The following is a 19,908-nucleotide window of genomic DNA, read 5'->3' as shown; positions in this document are numbered from 1 at the left end:
TGCAAAGGATCATGGAGGCTCTTAAACGAGTGTGTCTCCTTCCAGCTGGGAGAAGACATGGGAGTTGCCTGGGAGAAGCCCTGGCCTGCTGGAGTTCAGCATGGTCCCCCCAGGCAGGGCAGGGCAGTCTTGGCCCTGGGGACCCCAACACCCGCCTCCCTGGCGACTTGGGGGCCTACCTGATGAATTTTTCCTGGGAGTGCTGCCCAGTGATGTTGTTCTGCTCTACGTCCGACAGGGGGGCGGTGGTTCCAGGGGTTCCCCCAGCAAGCCCCTTCCTGTTAACGGGCAGGCGACGCTTGTCCTTCTGAGGCTCGCGGGACTGCTCCGGTTTTTCTTTTGATTTCTGTCTGCTCCCCTTAGATGGGGCGGTCTGCTCTTCTTGGGCCTTAATTGAAAATAAGCCTGTGGTCAGATGGACACATGGACAGACAACCCAGATGCTGGCCACATGTGCAACACAGGCCTAGCATGCCGGCCGCTGGTGCCTGGAGTGGAGCATCGCCCATTCTCAGGGGTGGGCAGCTTCCTGGAGCAGGAAGATGAAACCCTAGAGAAAGTTTGAGGCTACACGATGGCCATCTAGGCTTTCTCAGCACTGCCAGGCCCCGTGCACACTGCTGTCTCCTCTCCAGCACACACATTATTAACAAGCAGCCTACTGCTTTATCTATCAGAGGCGCCCTGGTGGCTTAGTGAGTGTGTGTTGGGTTGCAATCCACAAGGTTAGCAGTTCGAACCCTCCAGAGAGTGATGGGGCTTTCTACTCCCATAAAGAGTTATAGTTCCGGAAATACACAGGGGCGGTTCTACCCTGTCCTACAGGGTCGCTGCGAGTTGGCAGGGCCTCGATGGCAGTGAGCTTGGTTTTGGTTTTACCCATCACTTTCCTTCTGAACTACTGAAAGCCAGTTGCAGACATGCGAGCACTTTATTCTTCAGCCCTGTAGCCTGCATAGTGCCTGAAGACAGTCTATTACATGGCTTTGAGGCCGTCATCACACCTAGGAAAAGCAACATTCAGCAGTATTGTCCTAGCACAGGCCATATTAAGCTTTCCCCATTTGTCTTAGATATGCCTTCAGTACCCAAATAAAAACCAAAAGGTCTGCCATATTGCTTTGGTTATAGTTCATCAATATATTTTCATCTAGAACCTTCTTCTTCCATCACACTGACTTTTGAGAGATCTGGTGTTTTTTTTTTGCCCCCAGAATATCCTACATTCTGAGTTGTTCTTATAATGTCATTTAACGTATTCCTTTGTCCTTTGTCAACTGAGAATTAGCCTTAGGAGCTAGATCCGAGTCACAGATGATCGGGTGTCTTTTCTAAGCCACCACAAAGTTCCAAAGCTGTCCATCCTGACAGAAGCAGGCCGGCCGTCTCCTGCTCCTGCACAGTGGCTGCGGGGTTGGAACCTCTGACCTTTTCATCAGCAGTGAGGCACTCCCACTTTACCTTCGAGGTGCCTGTCGGGGTCAAGAGCTCTCCCTCGGCCTCCAAGTCTTTCTTATCCTCCATCAGGGCGAGCTCCTCCGAGGGCGGCATCACGAAAAGGAAACGCTTCAGGATTTCCAATGGGGCCAAAGGCAGGCGCTTCGTAGGGTAGGGGACTACTGAGAACAAGGCAGGAGGTGGGATGGGTGGTCCTGACGTCCCCAGACCTAAGATGTCTAGGATCTAAGGAAAAAGACCATCGTTACTTTCCCGTGTGCAGGGTGTGCTAACCTGACCAGGGTTCACACCGCCCCACCTTCTTCCCTCAGCATCTCCCAAGCGTGACTTTGGGAGGGCATGAGGGACCTGGGGGGCAGCCTCTGGGACTACTCCCCCAGACCTGGCTGGGTGCTCCTGCAGGGGGCTCCCCATGGGCTCCTTAAGATAGCTCTTATCACTGTGACAAGACTGTGACAGTTTAATCGCCCATCTTTGCAACTGTACTGCAAGCTCCATGAGGACAGAAACACAGAGCCTGGCACATGGTAGGCATTCAACAAAGTGCCACTGGGTTGAAAGAGACTAGCTCCTGAAGCTATGGTCTCTAGAGCACTACGTTGTATCCTCTGTTTTCAGTTCCCGTGCTCATCCTCCTTGTTTTTCAATGGCTGTTTCTTTCCCAAAGAGAGCGAGTGAGCGAGTGCAGGTTGGAGCAGGTTAAAAGCAGGAAAGGCAAAAGCAAGAGTTCTGGGGATGACGTAGGAGGTGGACAAAGGGAAGTCAAGACGAACTTGACAGAGAGGAGGTCTGTTCCCAAGGCATTACCCCACCCCTCTTCCAGAGCACAAGACTTAAAAGCCAGCGACGACTTGCTTCTCAGCGGGCAGACCTCCCAAAGGGACATGCAATCCGTCGATTCCATGGCCGCCCTCAGAACAGTCAATGCGATGGCCTGCTTCGGTGCCCATCCTGTGGACCAGGTGGCTTTTTAGGCTGAGCAGGTGACTCTCAGCATGCAGTGCTGTGCTTTGACCCAGCTGTGGGTCAGAGCCAAGGAGCTCTTCAAGCAACAGTTTAACCTATGGCTTGGGATCTGGAGTTAAGGCAAGAGCAAGGAGATAAGACGCCCTTGGCTATAAAAGTAGAGTATCAAACAAAACAAGATGTTCTTGGCTATGGGATTTGTTTTCCCCAGAAAGACAACAACCCTAACATCATAGCCACAGTGATGGAGGCTGGTCTGAAGTGGAGCTGTTGTCATATGACAGCACTGATGTGGGGCTATGTCAAGGCCGGTCCTCTGCAGCGATGATCTTAGTCCTTCTAGTAACCCTATCTGTCTGTGTTCACCTCCCAGGTTTGATCCCCTGCAACTTGCTCCTGAAAACAAAAGTGGAGGTTCAGCAAATTGGCCCGCGGGCCAAGAGTTGCCTGCCTTTGGGGATATATGGAGTCACGCCCATGTGTTTCCAGATGTCCATGGCTGCCTTGACCTAAAAATGCGGCCCTGAGTAGCCACAACAGAGACAGAATGACTTGCAGTATAAATATTCTCGTTTGGTCCTTTACAGAGAAAAGTTTGTCCCTGGACTGAAGGCTATAATGCTCCCTCCCTTCCAAGGTATGGTCAAAGGTGATTTTTTTGGGTTATGAAATGCTTCTGCTTATAGGGATAAGAAAATTATCTCAGTATAATTTGTCCCTCATTGGGGGGGAGGGTAGGGTAGACAAGCATCGTGCTTCATCTCACATCATACTGCCTTGCTACTCCGTAGACCTAGAATTGCCAATATCCAAAGTCACACTTAGAACAGGCTTAGCTAAGCTATACTTTAGCTCTATAGCTTTCTATCAGGTCGAAAAAGGTTTCTTCAGCTGTTGTTGTCTTACATCTAAGAGGATGTCTTCTATCTGTAAGGACTCAGAGGATGAATGGAATTAAAGGGAACGTGGACCTTCTGTAGAAAGAAACACTTGTATGATGGGAAGCACCGTACCTGCCACCGGATTTGTCACCTGTCCACTCTGGAGCAGAAGACCGTACCTGATCTCCTTTGGGAAGCCTGTCGTGCTCCAGGGCCTGCTTCCAACTTGAGCCTTCGAAGTCTGGAGTCTGGATGCTGATGAATGGCACCCCCAGGTCCTTCTTCCCCTCGTGCTCCTCGTCCCCGTCCCCCTCGTCACTGCGCTCCTCCATTGCCCGCAGCTTCTCCAGCCGCTCCCGCTCGGCCTTTTCCCGCTCCAGCCGCTCTTTCTCCGCTCGCTCCTTCTCCAGGCGCTCCCTCTCCCGGTCTTTGCGGCCTTTGCGTCCCCCGGAAGGGACCTGGCGCTGGTCATCCTGCTCATGGGACATCTCTTCAGTGCCAACATGATGCAGCTGGATGCCCAGCTTCCGGTCCCAAAACATGAGGATATTTTGGATATCCTTTAAACTCAACTCATAGTTCTTGAACTTCTGGGCCATCTGCCTGTCGGTGTCCTTCACGGAGAAGTCCCTCTCGCTCTCCTCTTCCTGGGCAAGAGGGTTCCCCGGGAAACTGGGTTCAGACATGTGGTTCTTTCTCTTCTTGTTTAGTTCTTCCTTCTCGGACACTCCTTGCTCCTTGACAGATATTTTCCTTTCTATTGCCTCCATCTTCATCTCTGGCTTGGAAAAAACAAGAGCCTAGAAGGCAACACACAACAACAATCTTTCAAGGGAGAGGAAACAGAACGGGGAACAAGCAGGGAGGGGTGGAGGCAGGGCAGGGGTGTTGTTTCATGAGAGGGCCTCCCAGGATTTGGGGCCCCTCTTACATCCACTAAGAGTCATCATGGGAGCTTTGATCAAAATACCCCTCCCGTGGTCCTGTTCCAGAGCTGGTGGGGGCTGGGCCTGGTGCCATTGGAACCAGCTGCTCAGGTGACTTTGACGTGCACTCCTCACTGGGACCCGGCCTTGAAGGATGGATCATTTTGGCAACTGCTCTCAGGTGTCTTGCAACTGGTCAGACAGCCTGATGGTCCCACCACAGCTGCACTGACCTGGGAGAGGCCTTCTCTTCCCCCGCCCCCCGCCTCAGTTATGGCACCGTTAGTAATCGCCCAGAGATGTGCCACAGAGTAGGGTGCCAGTCGGTGGCATCCTTATAGCCCCACAGGTTCTGCGCATGACGGCTATTGCTGGGAGCAACCTGCAGTTTACAATCGGGTGTGTTCCAGGCTTTTGCATACAGGTATGCACAGGTGTGTGCGAGTGGTGGGCATGGGGAGCGGCATTCAAAAAGTTCACGGAGGAACGCAGTTGACAGGACACTGGAAGTTTTCTGTGGACTTTTGGACGGTGACCCATTTAATGAGCTGGATGCAGAAGGCTGCATGGCCCCCTTCAAACGCACTTCGGGGAGCCTGGTTTCCCTTCCCTGGGATGAAACCCTCAGGTGGGCATCGCAGCTCTTTTGGCTCATGGTTTGTTGGCATCATGTCCAGTTTATTCTTCCTTTTAATTAATTTTTTAGTAAATAATTTTATTGGGGGGCTCTTCTTGCTCTTATAGCAATCCATACGTCAGTGGTATCAAGCACATTGGTACATATGCTGCCATCATCATTTCTGAAACATTTTCTTTATAATTGAGCCCTTGAGATCAGCTCCTTTTCCCCCCTCCCCACCTGCCTCCCACCCTTGTGAACCCTTGATAATTTATAAATTATTTTTATTTTCATATTTTACACCATCCACTGTCTCCCTTCACCTACGTGCCTGTTGTTTGTTCCCCGGTGGGGGAGGACATTGTACATCGTTCATTGCGATCAGGTCCCCCTTTCTCCCCCTTCTCCCCACCTACTTTCCTCCAGTTTATTGCATTGATCACATAGCACCAGCTCAGCCCCGTGGAAGACCAGCTCAGACTCGATCCCTATGGCAGCTCTTGGCTTCCTGAAGCTCAGACTTGGAGGCAGGAGTGATGCGAGTGGAACAAGACTGCTTTCCCCTCACCTCGCTCGCCCTACCTTATCTTCCTGATCACAGCCTGGGAGGTCCCCGAGGGACCAGACTTAGCGAGACTTTTAAAAAGTTTCTTTCTTGCTTGCGACTTGAGTGAAGGCTTACGTGGAGCGGGTCATCAGGCCTCTGGCCAACGACTCATAGGCAGGTTGTCTCAGTGTCTGCACCACAGCACCTCCCAGGTCCCATCACGAGGTCCACTTCCTTTCTGGGTTGCTGGTTTCCATCCCTTCTCTGCTCTCTCGCTCGGAGCTCTGTCCGTGGGTGGATCTTGCCCTTTTGGTCATGTGGTTGATTATTTTAACATGGGGCAGGGGCAGAGATCAAGTCCAGCCCTGAAGGGTGACTGAAGGTTATATATAGTCTTGTGGTGGGGGAGTCCCCACCAATCTCTAGTCTACCAGTAGTCTGAGCTCTTTCAGGAGTTTGGGGTTCGTTCTGCAGTGTGTCCCCACTCTCACCAGGGCTCTCCACAGCGACCCTTTTCAGCGCAGGTGGTGGTGGTCCTCCGGCACCATTTAGTTCTGCTGGTCTCAGACTGTCTGTGCGGTTCCTTAGCCTGCTGGAATCATTCTGCACTGGGAATCCCAGCACCTGTGCATGGTGCCAGAGGGGCCTCCGAAGAAAGGCCTGGTGAATTACTTCTGAAAAGAGTCACTGAAAGCCCTGGGGGACAAATTCCTCTCTGAAGCCCAGGAGGTTGCCAGGAGTCAGTACTGATTGATGGCTACCCGGTGAGATCCTGGAACGGCAGTTCAGGTGGAGGCAGGCCTGGCAAGGTGTTAGCATCAGCTCCTCCGCAAAACCCACATCCCATTAGGTCAGTTCTCGGGAGGGGCGCAGGTGGGACTGACTGGTTGGTTGCAATGAGGGGCCTCTGCTTCTGTCTCCTGGGGTAGGACAGTGGGAGGGTAAGTGTGTGAGTGTGTGCAGTGAGGGCTGCTACCTGCCGGCCGGTGGGCTGCGTTTTCTTCAGCGGGCCCTCCTCCTTGGTCAAGCCCGGCTTGGGTCTTTTGATCTTCCGTTTCTGCTCATCTTCCTCCCGCTGCCGCTCGAGCTCCTGTTGCAGCTTCTTCTCCTGCATCTCTCTCGCCATCCTCTCCAGCTCCCTGCATCAAACCAGGCAAGAAAGCATTCAGGGAGCCCCCTGGCCAAGCCCCTCCCCGTGGCCACGCAGGCAGAGACATGCTGGCAAGAGCTGGCTTAGGTATGAAAGAGAGACGGATGGATGGATGGACGGATGGACGGATGAAACAGAAGTATAAACAAAGGAAGGAGGGAAGGGGAAAAGGATGGATGAAGCAAGAAAGGAAAGGCAGGGAAGGTGAAAAAGGAAGCCAGGACTGACTGAGGGGGAGGAAGGAAAGGAGAGAGCATGGCCCACATCCACCTTTGCATGGTCATTCAACAAAACCCTGCCAGCAGGACGGCAGCTAGGAAGGATTCTGTCCAGCTGTGTTTCTGTTCCTAGCTCCTTGAAAGACAGAGCACTAAATAAAGACAGGGCTGGGAGCCACCCTGAGCAGCTGCAGCTCCCAGCCCAGAGCCCTGGAATGGGCCGAATGTTCCCAGCTCCCCATAGGCCATCCTTCTGTGCCCTTCTGGGCAGAGGACCTGGAGCTGTGGGCATCCCACGCTGCCCTCCACGAGCCCCTCTGGGTGGGGCCAGGGCCTGGCACAGACCTCTTTTTCCTCTCCCGGAGAGTCCGCTGAACTTCCCTGTCGAACACGGCCTTCTCCTCCTCCGTCAAGGCATCGTACTCTTCCTCATCCATGTTCTGGAGCCGTTCCTTCTTCTTCAGAAGAGCTTCCTGGTGCTTGTGGTCTGTGAGGGAACAGAAACGGACAGGTGAGAAGACGCCGTGTCCAGCTGCGCCCGGGGACCCCACTGGTTCACTCCTTCTCCAGCTGGGCCGGCTGGGGGCCTGTGGCGCTGAGAGGCGATGGGCACATCTAATTCCTCGTGGGATTGTCTTCATTCGGGTGGTTCTAAAGCCAGACTCCACTTGTGGTAGGCTGAACAAGGGGCCCCTAAGCCACCACAGCTGTGGCAGTTACATCTTCCACTGCCACCTTGAGCGAAGGGGTGGAGTCTAGCCTCTCAATCAGGTCATAGCCAATGAGACCTTTGTGGGGGCATAGCCTTCTCCTGAGGATTCTGGGAGCTCCTGTCTTCCTCCCTGGAGGGGACACACACACACTCTCTCTGCTTGACATTCCTGTTGACAAGCCACCTGGAGCCACCCAGATACATACAACCAGAGCCCTGGAGCTGGAAGTGCTGCATGGAGACCCACGCCAGTGCTGAGATGCTTCCACTGCCACTGGATCCACAAGACTTCCCACCCAAAGGCCTGTGATCTTCCTGCACTTGGTGTCATTGCATGGCTGTGTGAGTCTAAAGAGGAGTTTATGGACTAGTATTGAATATATGGGCTGATATCGGACTTATGGACTTGATCTGACCTGGGCTTGGATGTTTTCTTAATATACAATTGCTCTTTGATATAAAGCTCTCTCTTACTCTCTTATGAGTCTCTCTAGATTTGTTTCTCTAGCAACCCAGACTAACACAATTTACCTGGGGATATTACCTTATGCGGCAAACAGTATTGAGCAGATGTGACGTTTAAGGATCTCAGAATGGGGCACTCTGCTGGATTCTGTGGGTGAGCGCCGAATCACCACAAGAGTCCGGAAAGAAGAGGGGGTGAAGGAAGAGAAGATCAGTGGGATGGATGGAAGGGGACAAAGGTGGTCCCTAGGAGTCAAAGAAGGCCAGGGAACAAGTTTTCCCTTAGAACCTCTGGCAGGGATACAGCCCTGCTAATACCTTGACTGTAGAACTTCTGACCCCCGGGATGGCCCACGGGGAGTCCCTGTGGTTGTAGGCCAACAAGTTTGAGGTAATGTGGCCGAGCAGTGACGGGAAAGGGACACCCATCCACGGCCCTGTCTCCTTACGAGCACATCCCACTGAAGTGCTCACGTGAGCAAGGAGCTGTGTGCACAACAAGGAGAAGCCCCTCTGTGCCCATGGGTTCCCCGGGGGAGCGCAAGCTCCCTTGTCACTCGCATGCCATCCTTCGTGGACATCCCAGGAGGTGCGAACTTTGCACTCAGGAACCTGCACTGCCCTTGTCTCTCTGCCACCAGCTAAGGGATGATAACAGGTCAGCATGAAAACCTCTCTTGCCCAGGGCTGCTGTGGAGATCAACTAAGCGGTGACCTAAAGCATCTTGCGGTGCCCGGAGCAGTCATGAAGGTTAGGCACAGGACTGCTAACCACAAGGCCAGCTGTTCAAACCCACCACATACTCTCCGTGGGAGAAAGATGAGGCTTTCTACTCCCCCAAAGAGCTACAGCCTCAGAAACCCACAGGGGCAGTTCTATCCTATCCCACAGGGTTGCTCTGAGTCTGAATCGACTCGATGGCAATGAGTTTCAGGAGCAGCCATAAAAGCCCAGTCAACACTATATTCATGATAATAATAGTGTTTTTGTACCTGAGCTTAGGATTTTTTTCAAATGTGGATAATTTAGGGGGGAAGAGGCTACCATTCAACAGTGAGAAACTTCATCTCCAAAGACCAATTGAGAAAATGAAGTGGCTGATTTTCTTCTTCAAGCCAATCATTACGGGAAAACAAACTTTCTGGAAAGACAGGAAGCTGGGGCCACTGTGGGCTGCCTGGCCAGGGTGAGGAAGCATTATGGTTTGTGTCCACTGTGCCAGAAGAGAGAGAGAAAGATAAGCTCAGGTGAGGAGGGAGACGGTGGGGCCGGAGCAGAGCCTTCTCAGAGCAGGGACCTGCCTCTCTGGGGCAGTGCCATGGGCAGATGCACTCCCTTTCCCTGGGGGAAAGTTGAAAGGGGGCACTTGATGATTTGAGCCAACATGACTCTGAGAATCTATTTTCCGATCATGGAAGGGTTTTGAGAGTCTCACAGCCCGGCTCCCTTCTTGTGTGATCTTACACGCATCTTTTGAGCTCTCTGTGACGCTGGGACAACAATCTTCACAAGGTTATCGTGAGGATTCAACGACCTAATGGGCGCAAAATGCCTGGTACAATGTAGACTCCCATAAGCGATAGTAGTGGTTTTTGAAACAATGACCAGCATCTCTATTTTCACCAGAAACAGAGCCTTCAAAGGGATGCGTTTGGGTCAACAAAGTGAACCTGGTATGGACCTGGGTTTTAAAACCTTGTGTACAGGAGCAGGGAAGTTACAGGTTGACACTCTGCTAGACACTTAATCTCCGTCTCAGAAAACAAGGGCAGTGTGTGCGCTGCACGGCAACCGTACTTCCTGACGGGCGGAGTCAAAGACGGTGACCGACCACGCTGCTTTGAATACGCACTGCTCTTGGCAGTCCTGTTCACGAGTCCAACCTCCTGCCTCAAGGCTTCGTAAAGGGCCCACGCTACCTCTTCAGAAGCCTCCATTCCAGGGCGCTGACCCATAATCCCCACTGTTCTAGTACATCCATGATACAAATTTGCATCTGTTCTGGTCTTACTGCACTGGCCATGACGGAACTGACTGGAACCCTGCTGGAAACACGTTGTTGGCTTTGATAAAACCCACAAGAAAATCAGCCTCCCGGCTCAGGGCGGGACTCGTGCTGGCCTCTCCTGAGGTCAGTAATCACAGACAAAGGGATAAGATGCTGTGGGATCTCAGGGGAAAGCAGCCTAACTGCCTTTGCTTTCAGAGCAGTGGGGTGGTTGTCAACACGCCACTCAAGTCTCCGTTTCCTCGTGTGACGGGGAGGAGGCGTGAGTTCTGGCCGCCTCACAGGGTGGTGGGGAGGGATATGAAAGTGTCAGCTGCACCCATGGATGATCATGTCGAGAGAGGATTTAGGATGTTTCAAGGTCTGTCCAAATGAGAGCTCGGTTCGCACTGGAGGCGGGAGGCCAAGGGAGGTTGGGCTCTTGCCTTCTTGCTCCTTTTTAGCTTTCTCCTGGGCCTTCATGGCTGCGTAATCTTGGGCCATGTTGATGACGTAGATGTGCTCCCGGTTGCCAATGGCTTTCAGCAGGCAGAGGAGGGTGACGGTAGCGCTCCGAGCAAAGAGCGTGTCCAGGCCATCAAACACCACCCCTCGGTAGCAGTCGTTCAGCTGCAACCAGAGAAAGAAATGACAGTTATGGCTAAGCGGTCATCTCTTCTCCTGGAGAAGGGAGTCTGTTCTTTGGTTGGTGCTCTTACTGGTACCGTAATGGCTACGGTAGACCTACTGGGCCTTCATGAAGACGCCCTCTGCCGCTTAATGTGACAGAGAAAGACGACGCCAAGGAACGAGGCTTCCAGGTGGAGAACAATGGGAAGCCAGAGAGTCAGTAGCAGGATGGGTCATTCACTTTTTCCGTCGTGGCCTTGCTGCCTTGGAGCACAGTGTCTTTGATGACACCCGTGGGACACTGAAGAATAGCCTCTGTGGTACTTCAGTGCTATAGAAATGCAGCCCATATTCTGACCATCACTGGTTCCGAAATGACCAGGCATCGTTTGAGATGGGATCAGAAGACTGTCATAATGAAAACAGACTCTAGTACTAAACACAGCTCAGTTCAGCTGACACTCGTTTTGTGCAAGACTTTCTCAATGAAAGAAGTGGTGCAAACATCCTAACTCATTCAGGACCAGAACTCTGGCATCGAGTCGATCCTGACTCCTAGAGAGCCTATAGGATAGAGTAGAGCTGCTCTCTTGGGTTTCTGAAACGGCCAATCTTCATGGGGGCAGACAGTCTCATCTTTCTCTTACTCAGTGGCTTGTGGGTTGCAACGATCAACTGACTGTGTAGTTAGCATCCCAAGCCTTAAACCACAGCGCCGGCAGAGCTCCTTAGACTAGAGAATCTTAGTGTAGACTTTCTCCACCAAGAACTTTGCTTTCTGGAGAAAGCATCCTTTAAGGAAAGATTGAAGTTTGGATTCCATCTTTAAAACAAGATTCAAGTCCAGAATGTTCTAAAATGAATGTTTTCATTTTTGCCGGGGGTCCGCCATGGGGGAAATAAAGGAGTCTAGATGGCATAGTCTCATAGTAACCTTATAGGACAGGGTAGAACTGCCCTGTGGGTTTCCAAGATTGTAACTCTTTATGGTAGTAGAGCACCCCATCTTTCTTCTACGGAGCAGCTGGGTAGTTGCGAGCCAATGACTGAGCTGCTTGCCACGAGCTCAGTGGTTCAAACCAACCAGCCACTCTCTGGGAGAAAGCTGAGGCTGTCTGCTCCCTTAAGAGATTACAGTCTCAGAAACCCACAGGGCAGGTGCACTCTGCCCTCAAGGGCTTCTACGTGTCAGGAGTTAACTGGACGGCAGTGACTAGAGGGTAGGAAATAAGCCAGAGGGGGTCTTTTCTCTGGGATTTTGTGAGCCTAACTCAGCAGCAAGGTCCAGCCGGCCCAATCACCACCGACTGAGGCTACTTCCAGGGTTGTTAGGTTGAACCTGGGCCAGGCCTAGCTGCTTCAAAGAGGATCCTCTGAGCCGGACCAATGCCAGCTGCCTGAAGAATCCTGAAGACAAGAGGGAAGGAGCATTCTATTTGGTCTACCAAATGGAGAAGACCAATCCCTAACCCTCCGCACCTCCAGGGCTCCCTAACTCTGCCTAGTACAGCTCTATTAGTTACTCTGGGCTTGGCCGATGCTCTTCCGTCTTTCATCCGGGTGCGTGAACTACTGGCACACTTCCTGGAAGGCCTTACTCTAACCCACTGAAGTGATTAGTGCCCTTACTATCCAAGCATAGAGGTCAAACCTTAATGTAAACTACTACCGATGCCAGACCAATGTTAGTGCAACCACTTCTACCAACTTTCTTCTGGAATCTCAAGGCTGCTTCTGGTGCATTTCCACGAACAATCCCCACTGTGGCCAGTTCTGAAATACTCGAGCAACTCCAGGACCTGGGGAGCGATTTAGCCGTCTGTAAATCCTGAGCAACGACAGGCATATGTAGGGCCCTTCCAGATGTTTCTGATCCTTTTATCAGTAATTTAGCGTGCATTTACAAACAAAAAGTGAACGTGTAAGAGTGGAAACAGTATTACTGTGTTTCTGACTATAAAAGCAATGCCATTGTAAAATAATTCAGCAATGCAGGAAGGAAACTAGAAATCTGTACTCTGGCTTATCAAAGATAACACCAATTCATGTGCACTTTAGGAGTTTTTTCTACATGCTGTGTGATCAATTTATAAATATTTTATAGACATGTAACTGTGCTTAACATTTACATAACCCGTTTCTTCTTAGCAAAATATGGTGAACATTATTTCTTTGACAATTAACATGGGTCTAAACTCTAATTTTTTAATGGAGTCATATGATAATCTCGAATGTTTCACAACTCTGTTTTCATATATAAAACCTACTCATCTCTGGTCCTTCAAGAAAATTAACGGCTTCTAGTACAGCCTGGCCCAGAACCAGGACTATCTGCAGAGCTATCTGTAGAGCAAGTACATGTATGATTGCTGGGGATGGGAGACTAACTCCTCTTCAAGGATCCTGGGCTCTGAGCAGTTCAAAGTGGGCCACTGACGGCTGGGAAGCTTGGCGGACTGATGGGGATGCTGTGGGAGTGTGCCACAGCCTGAGAGGACTCGGTGCTGGAGGTGGGCGCACCTGTATGCGTTCGGCCAGGATCTGCATGAACAGCTCTTCCGGGAGCACACAGCTCATCAGTCCTGTCTCGCCCCCGATGCTGGTGCTGACGCTGAGCCGGCGCTGGGTGGGCCCCACGGGGAGGGGGCTGGAGGAAACCTGGTGAGAGGGAAAAAGATTAGACACCAGGGACCAACTTGGCAGCTCAGCAGATCCTGCAGCTGGGACCTCTGCAAAATTCCACTGTCTCTCTGGGCCTCGTCTGTAAAACAGGAATCCTGGTGCTTATTCATGTCATTGCAAAGACAGCGAATGCCAGCAGCATGTGGAAATACCAAGCAAGATCTTTCATGTCACACACAAGCAAAATTTTGCTGAAGGCGCTTCAACAACAATCGCAGTGGTACATTGTCCAGGAACTGCCAAAATGTCAAACCAGATTCAGAAGAAGGCATCCCATGAGGGATAGGATTGCTGACAGCAGATGGATCTTGGCTGAAAGTAGAGAATATCTGACAGATTTTATTTTCCATTGACAATGCAAAGGCATACGTGACTGGGTGGATTATACCAAACTATGAGTGACATTGTGAAGAATGGGAATTCTGGAATAGAAGAATGGGAATTCTCAAGCAGAACCTATCCACAGATTGAGAGGTAGTCATCTACAGAAAACAAAGGGATACATGATTTACCACCAGGAAAGGGCACATCAGGGCTGTAACCTTTCTTCCTATTTATTCAAACCATACGCTCAGCAAATAATTAAAACAACAACAACAACAACGTGTCTATACAAATAAGAATGCGGCATCAAGATGGGAGGAAAGCTCATGAATAACGTGCGATATGCACGGGACGCAACCTTATTTGCTGAAAGTGAAGCAGAGCTGAAGCACTTACTGATGAAGATCAGAGACTATAGCCTTTAGTCACCTCACATAAAGCAGACAAAACTGCTTCCACCTGGACCAATAAGCAGTATCATGATGATAGAGAAAAGAGTCAGGGCCAGAATATGCATGGCTATGGAGGCTGTGGGATGGAATTCAGACCTTACTGACTCTATTCCAAGACTTCTATAGAAAGTCCGTGGTGGGTGCCGGGCAGACATGCTCTGATTCCCATTTTTAAAATAAAAGACCAGACCCATCTCCCTGCTGCATGAAGTGACAAGAGTGGGAGCCAGAGGATGAGGAAGATGTGTCTGGGCTCCACAGAGCAGCTGGGGAATTGGGCTGACCAAGGCTGTCACACAGAAGGCACTCTGTGGAGCAGCTTGGATCCTGGCTCAGTGGGTTACATGCTGGGCTGCAGTTCAAACCACCATCCACTCTGTGATAGAAAGATGGGGTTCTATTCCTGTCAAGATTGAGCTTTGGGGACCCACGGAGGACATGATCATCTGTCCTAGAGGGCCACAGTAAAGGGGAATAGACTCGATGGGCAGTGAGGGTTTTTTGTGGTATGCCCCCCCCCCTACACCCTGATCTGAACCTGTGGTGTTTCAGACGGATGCATGTGATGCTGCTTCTGCGACCCGGAACCGTGGCTCTCCGCCTTGCCTTTGGTGATCATCACACTCCCACGCATGCTCTTTGTCGATTTTATCATCTCCGGAGTTACCAGGGTAGATTCCGACGTGTACTTGCCCAGGGTCTCATTGCTCAGTCGTGTTTGCCCGGTGATGTTTGGATTCAAAGAACCATCCTGGCCTACAAAGACAGGGAGAAATGTTATATGAGAAGTCACAACTGGATGAGGAGGACAACGCTATCAGGGCAGCCAGGCCGATGTCTGCCCCCTTTCTGGAACTGCACGATCTTATGCTCACTCCCCACTCTGCCACCCCAGCTCCATCCACACTCTGGAATCACTGCCCCCACTACCCTTTCCTGGAGGAGCCCTGGCTGGCAGTGCAGTGCTGAAGAGCTGGGCTTCGAATTTAAAGACTGGAGTTGGGAACCCACCCTGCCACTCTAGGGGAGAAAGGTTTGGTAAAGGTTTCCGGCATGTTATCGCATCTTACACTTAGAGTGACTAATTTGGTTTGGAGCAGCTATGACTTGAGCTGGGGTTTTTTAATCTGGCCTTGAGAAGAGCTACCCCTGGGCTCCTGTCATGGCGGCAATTTCAAAGGAGCCCTGGTGGTGCAGTGGATTAAGCATGGGGTTGCTAACCAGAAGCTCTGAGGGAGAAAGATGAGGCCGTCTGCTTCCATATGATTTCCAGCCTTGGGCACTTGAGGGAACAGTTCCACCATGTCTGGTATGGTTTCCATGTGTTGGAACTGACTTGATGGCAGTGAATTTGTAATTTAAAATTTTTCCTAGTCCATAAAAAAATCCCAAACTCATGGTCATCAAGTGGATTTTGTCTCCTAGAAATCCTATAGGACAGAGTAGAAATGAAAAAGCAGACATTGATCTGCCACAGAAAGAAAATTTCAGAATGCTGCTTGGAGTCATATAGGATATGAAGAAAAGAATACAGAAGGATGAAATGACAGAGGAGATAAAGACCATACACCAAAGGGAAATACAAGAGATTAGGGATCAGATAACAAAAACCAGTAGCAGACTCATGGACTTTGCCAACTGACTGGAAGAGGCAGAGAGTTCCACCAGTGACCTAGAGAGCAGTCAAGCAGGCTTTAACAAACGTGAACAAAAATCTAATAAGATCATCAGAGAAGCTGAAGAAAACTTAAGGGCTATATCTGATGCTGTGAAGAGGAACATCATCAGAATAATTGAATTACTGGAGGAAGACATAACAAAGAAGTCATCTGCAAAAGTAGTAAGAGAATTCTTGGAGGAAAACTTCCCCAGCTTAATGAATGAAAGCCAGACAACCATTCAGGAGGCTGAAAGAACACTAGCTAGACTGAATCCCAAGAAGAATTTACCAAGGCACATAATAGTTAAACTATCCAACTTTGAGGAACAGGAGAAAATCATGAGAGCAGCTAGGGAAAAACAAGCAATTGTATATAAAGGTTCCCAAATAAGAATATGCTCAGATCTATCAGTGGATATTATGAAGAAGAGGAGAGAGTAGAGTAACATATTCCAAAAATTGAAGGAAAATAACACAAACCCAAGAATACTCTATCCAGTCAAATTATCTATCAAGATAGATGGAGAAGTAAGAGTCTTCCCAAACAAGGAAAAACTCCAAGAATACGTTAAAAGAAACCCAGCCCTACAAAAGATCCTTGCCAACCCAGTATGGGCAGAAGAACAGCACTAACTGAGCACAAATAAGAGACTGCCACATAGAACAACCCCATCCAGAAGGCAATAAAGAGAAAATATCCCCCAAGACAGCATTGGCTTAAGGGTGGAAATAAGTCAAGAATGAACCACCCACACACACATACACAACATAATGATAAGAAAGGGAGGTAGGAAAAGACCCAACACAAAAGGTATAAGATAACATAACAGAGTCCACAGACGGATATAATAACCCTGAACATCAATGGGCTGAACTCAGGTATTAAAAGACTGAGGGTAGCAGAATGACTTAAAAAATACAACCCATCAATCTGCTGCCTACTGGAGATACATCTCAAGACTACAGACAAAAATAGGCTGAGAATCAAAGATTGGAGAAAGGTATATCAAGCAAACAGCAATTAAAAAAAAAGGAGGTGTTGCAATCCTAATCTTGGATAAAATTGACCTCAAAGTGCAAACGATAAAAAGAGAAGAAGGAGCCACACTATATAATGCTCAAAGAAGAGTAGATAAAGAACCACTAAGCATTTGAAACATATTCCCTGAATGAGAGACCCAGTGAATATATCAACCAAATGCTCCAAAAGATGAAAAAAGAAATCACAGACTCAACAATTATAGTAGGTGACTTCAATACATTGCTCTCTGAGAAAGATCACAGGGAAAGAAACTCAACAAGGAGGCTAGAGATCTAAACACTACAATTAGACAATTTGACCTGATAGCTCTTCACCCAAATACAAAAAAATTCACATTCTTTTCAAGCCCATATGGCAAAACTCCAAGAGAGACCAAATGCTATGGCATAAATTGAATCTGTATAAATTTAAGCACACCTCTCTTACCCCTGTGCCATAAGGCTGGAAATCAACAAAAGGAAGATGAAGAAAACAAGGGCAAACAATTGGAGGATGAATATCTCTCTATTGCAAAACAAGTATGTACTGGCCCATATCAGGGGAGAAATTAGGAAATTTCTAGAAACCAATGAGAATGAGAACACAATGTACCAAAACTTATGGAACACAGCAAAGACAGTTATCAGGGGAAGTTTCATAGCAATACATGCACACATGAAAAAGGAAGAGAGACTTATGATTGATATGCTGACACAAAATTTACAGTGTCTAGAGCAGAGTCAACAGGACAATCCTACTAATAGCAAAATAAAAGAAATTATAAAACTCAGGGCTGAGATTCAGGAGAGGGAAAATAAGGACACTATGGAAAAAAAATTAATGCTGCTAAAAGTTGGTTCTTTGAAAGGATAAACAGAATTGACAGACTGCTGGCAAACATATCCAGAGAAAGGAACAAATTTCAATAGTAAGAATGAGGGATGAAACAAGGGACATTACAACAGACCCTAATGAAATCAAAAGGATAATTACACAGAACTACAAAGGACTGTACTCTAATGAATTCAACAACTTGGAAGACATGGGAAAATTCTTGGGAAAACAATCCTTCCCTAGACTATCCCCAATGGATGTCAAAAATCTCAAAAGACCCATAGCAATAGAAGAAATAGACAAGGTTATCAAGGGATTATCAACAAAAAAAATCCCCTGGACCAAATGACTCCACAGGAGAATTCTACCAAGCATTTAGGGAAGAACTAACACCAATTCTACACAAAATCTTCTATAACACAGAAAAAGATGGAGAACTCCTGAAATCCTTCTATGAAGCTAGTATAACTGATATTGAAACCGGGCAAGGATCCCACAAGAATTGAGAACTACAGATCAATATCCCTACTGAACATTGATGCAAAAATCCTTAACAAAAAACTGGCAAATAGAAAACTAAAGTATATATAAAACAAATAATTTACCATGACCAAGTAGGATTCATACCAGGGATGCAGGGATGGTTCAACATATGAAAGACCATTAGTATCAATTGCCACATTGACATGAAAAACTATAAGAACCACCTGATAGTACTAATAGAAGTGGAAAAAGCATTTAACAACATCCAACACCAATTCCTGGTTAAGACGCTCAAGAAGATAGGAATGGAAGGAGATTTCCTCAATATAATACAAGCTATATATGAAAAACCAATGCCAACGTGGTAGTTAATGGAGAAAAGACTAACAATCCCACTGAAAAAGGGGACCAGACAAGGATGTCCCATGTCCCCACTCTTAGTTATTAACATCGTACTAGAGGTCTTAGCTAACATCATAAGGCAAAGAAAAGACATCAAAGGTATTTGCCTGTGGAAGGAAGAGGTGTAACTATCATTATTCACAGATGATGATTTTATATATGGAAAATCCCAAAAGCTCCACAAGGGGAGTATTGGAAGCAATAGAGGAGTTTGGCAGAGTGGCAGGATACAAGAACAACAAACAGAATTCCATTGGACTGCTATTCACATCAGACAAGATCACAGAAGAGCTAATTAAAAAGGTCGTACCCTTCACAATATCCAAGCACAAATCAAAATATCTAGGGATATACCTGACTAAAAGAACAAAAGTTGTATATGAGAAAAACTACAGAACACTATTACAAGAAACCAAGAGTGACCTCAACAAATGGAAGAATATTCCATGCTCGAGGAACGGAAGACTCAATAGAGCTAAGATGTCAGTTCTTCCCAAGGCACTATATAAGTTTATTTTTTTAATATTTTAAAAATTTTCTTTAAAATTTTTTCCCCTATCCCTAGCCCTAGGACACTATATAAATTTAATGCAATCCAGATACAATTATCATCATCTTTCTTCAAAGAAATGGAAAAACTGATTACCAACTTCATATGAAGAGGGCAGAAGCCCAGAATCAGCAGAGAACTCCTCAAGAAGAAGGACACAGTGGGAAGGCTTGCTTTATCTGACGTTAGCACATATCATACAGCCACAGTGGTCAAAACCACATGGTACTGGTATAATGACAGATACTCAGACCAATGGAAAGGAACTAAAAACCCAGTAATAAAATCATCAGTATACAGACAACTGATCTTTGATAAGGGCCCGAAAAATTTTCAATGGGAAACAGATGCCCTCTTCAACAAGTGGTGCTGGAAAAAATGAAGCAAGACCCTTACCTCACTCCATGCACAAGAATAAAGTAAAGGTGCATCACAGACCTTGAGGTAAAACCCCAAACTATTAGGGCTATCAATAAGGGAATTGGGACCAACCTGAGAACTTTGGCACAGGGAATACATAGAGTATCAGAAATAGGGAAGGACACAAATACAGATGAGTCACAAACTGACAAGTTGGATCTACTGAAGATAAAACACCTGTGTACATAAAAAGAATTCACCAAGACAGTATTAAGAGAGCCCATGGACTGGGAAAACATCTTTAGCAATGACACATCAGACAAAGGTCTTATCACTAAAATCTACAATACTTTTCTAGCTTCCCAAAAGAAAAAGAAAAAAAAAACTAATTGCCCACTGAGGAGGTAGACAAAGGACCTGAACAGAAGTTAGAGAAGGTCAGAAATCTGAATGGCCAATAAACCTATGAGGAAATGTTCATGATCATTAGCCATAAGAGAAATGCAATACCACCTAAGACCCTCAAAGATAGACCAATTAAAAAAATCAGAAAGCAACAAGTGTTGGAGGGGCTGTGGGG

General features: G+C 48.1%; 1 protein-coding gene across 1 annotated transcript in view; it reads right to left on the bottom strand.

The window, feature by feature from the left end:
- HYDIN (HYDIN axonemal central pair apparatus protein) overlaps positions 1-19,908 on the bottom strand; it is a 285,134-nt gene that overhangs the window by 67,772 nt on the left and 197,454 nt on the right. Inside the window, exons 40-47 of the mRNA XM_075536735.1 lie at positions 14,557-14,774; positions 13,081-13,218; positions 10,377-10,560; positions 7,111-7,252; positions 6,374-6,536; positions 3,485-4,105; positions 1,462-1,683; positions 180-388 (exon numbers count right to left, since the gene is read on the bottom strand). Coding sequence (XP_075392850.1) covers positions 180-388; positions 1,462-1,683; positions 3,485-4,105; positions 6,374-6,536; positions 7,111-7,252; positions 10,377-10,560; positions 13,081-13,218; positions 14,557-14,774 — 1,897 coding nt within the window. The remainder of the gene's footprint in view (positions 1-179; positions 389-1,461; positions 1,684-3,484; positions 4,106-6,373; positions 6,537-7,110; positions 7,253-10,376; positions 10,561-13,080; positions 13,219-14,556; positions 14,775-19,908) is intronic.

Source organism: Tenrec ecaudatus, chromosome 18, assembly GCF_050624435.1.
Source record: "Tenrec ecaudatus isolate mTenEca1 chromosome 18, mTenEca1.hap1, whole genome shotgun sequence".
NCBI lineage: Eukaryota > Metazoa > Chordata > Mammalia > Afrosoricida > Tenrecidae > Tenrec > Tenrec ecaudatus.
Note: the sequence above shows the minus strand (reverse complement) of the source record. Positions and strands in the feature narration are given on the sequence as shown.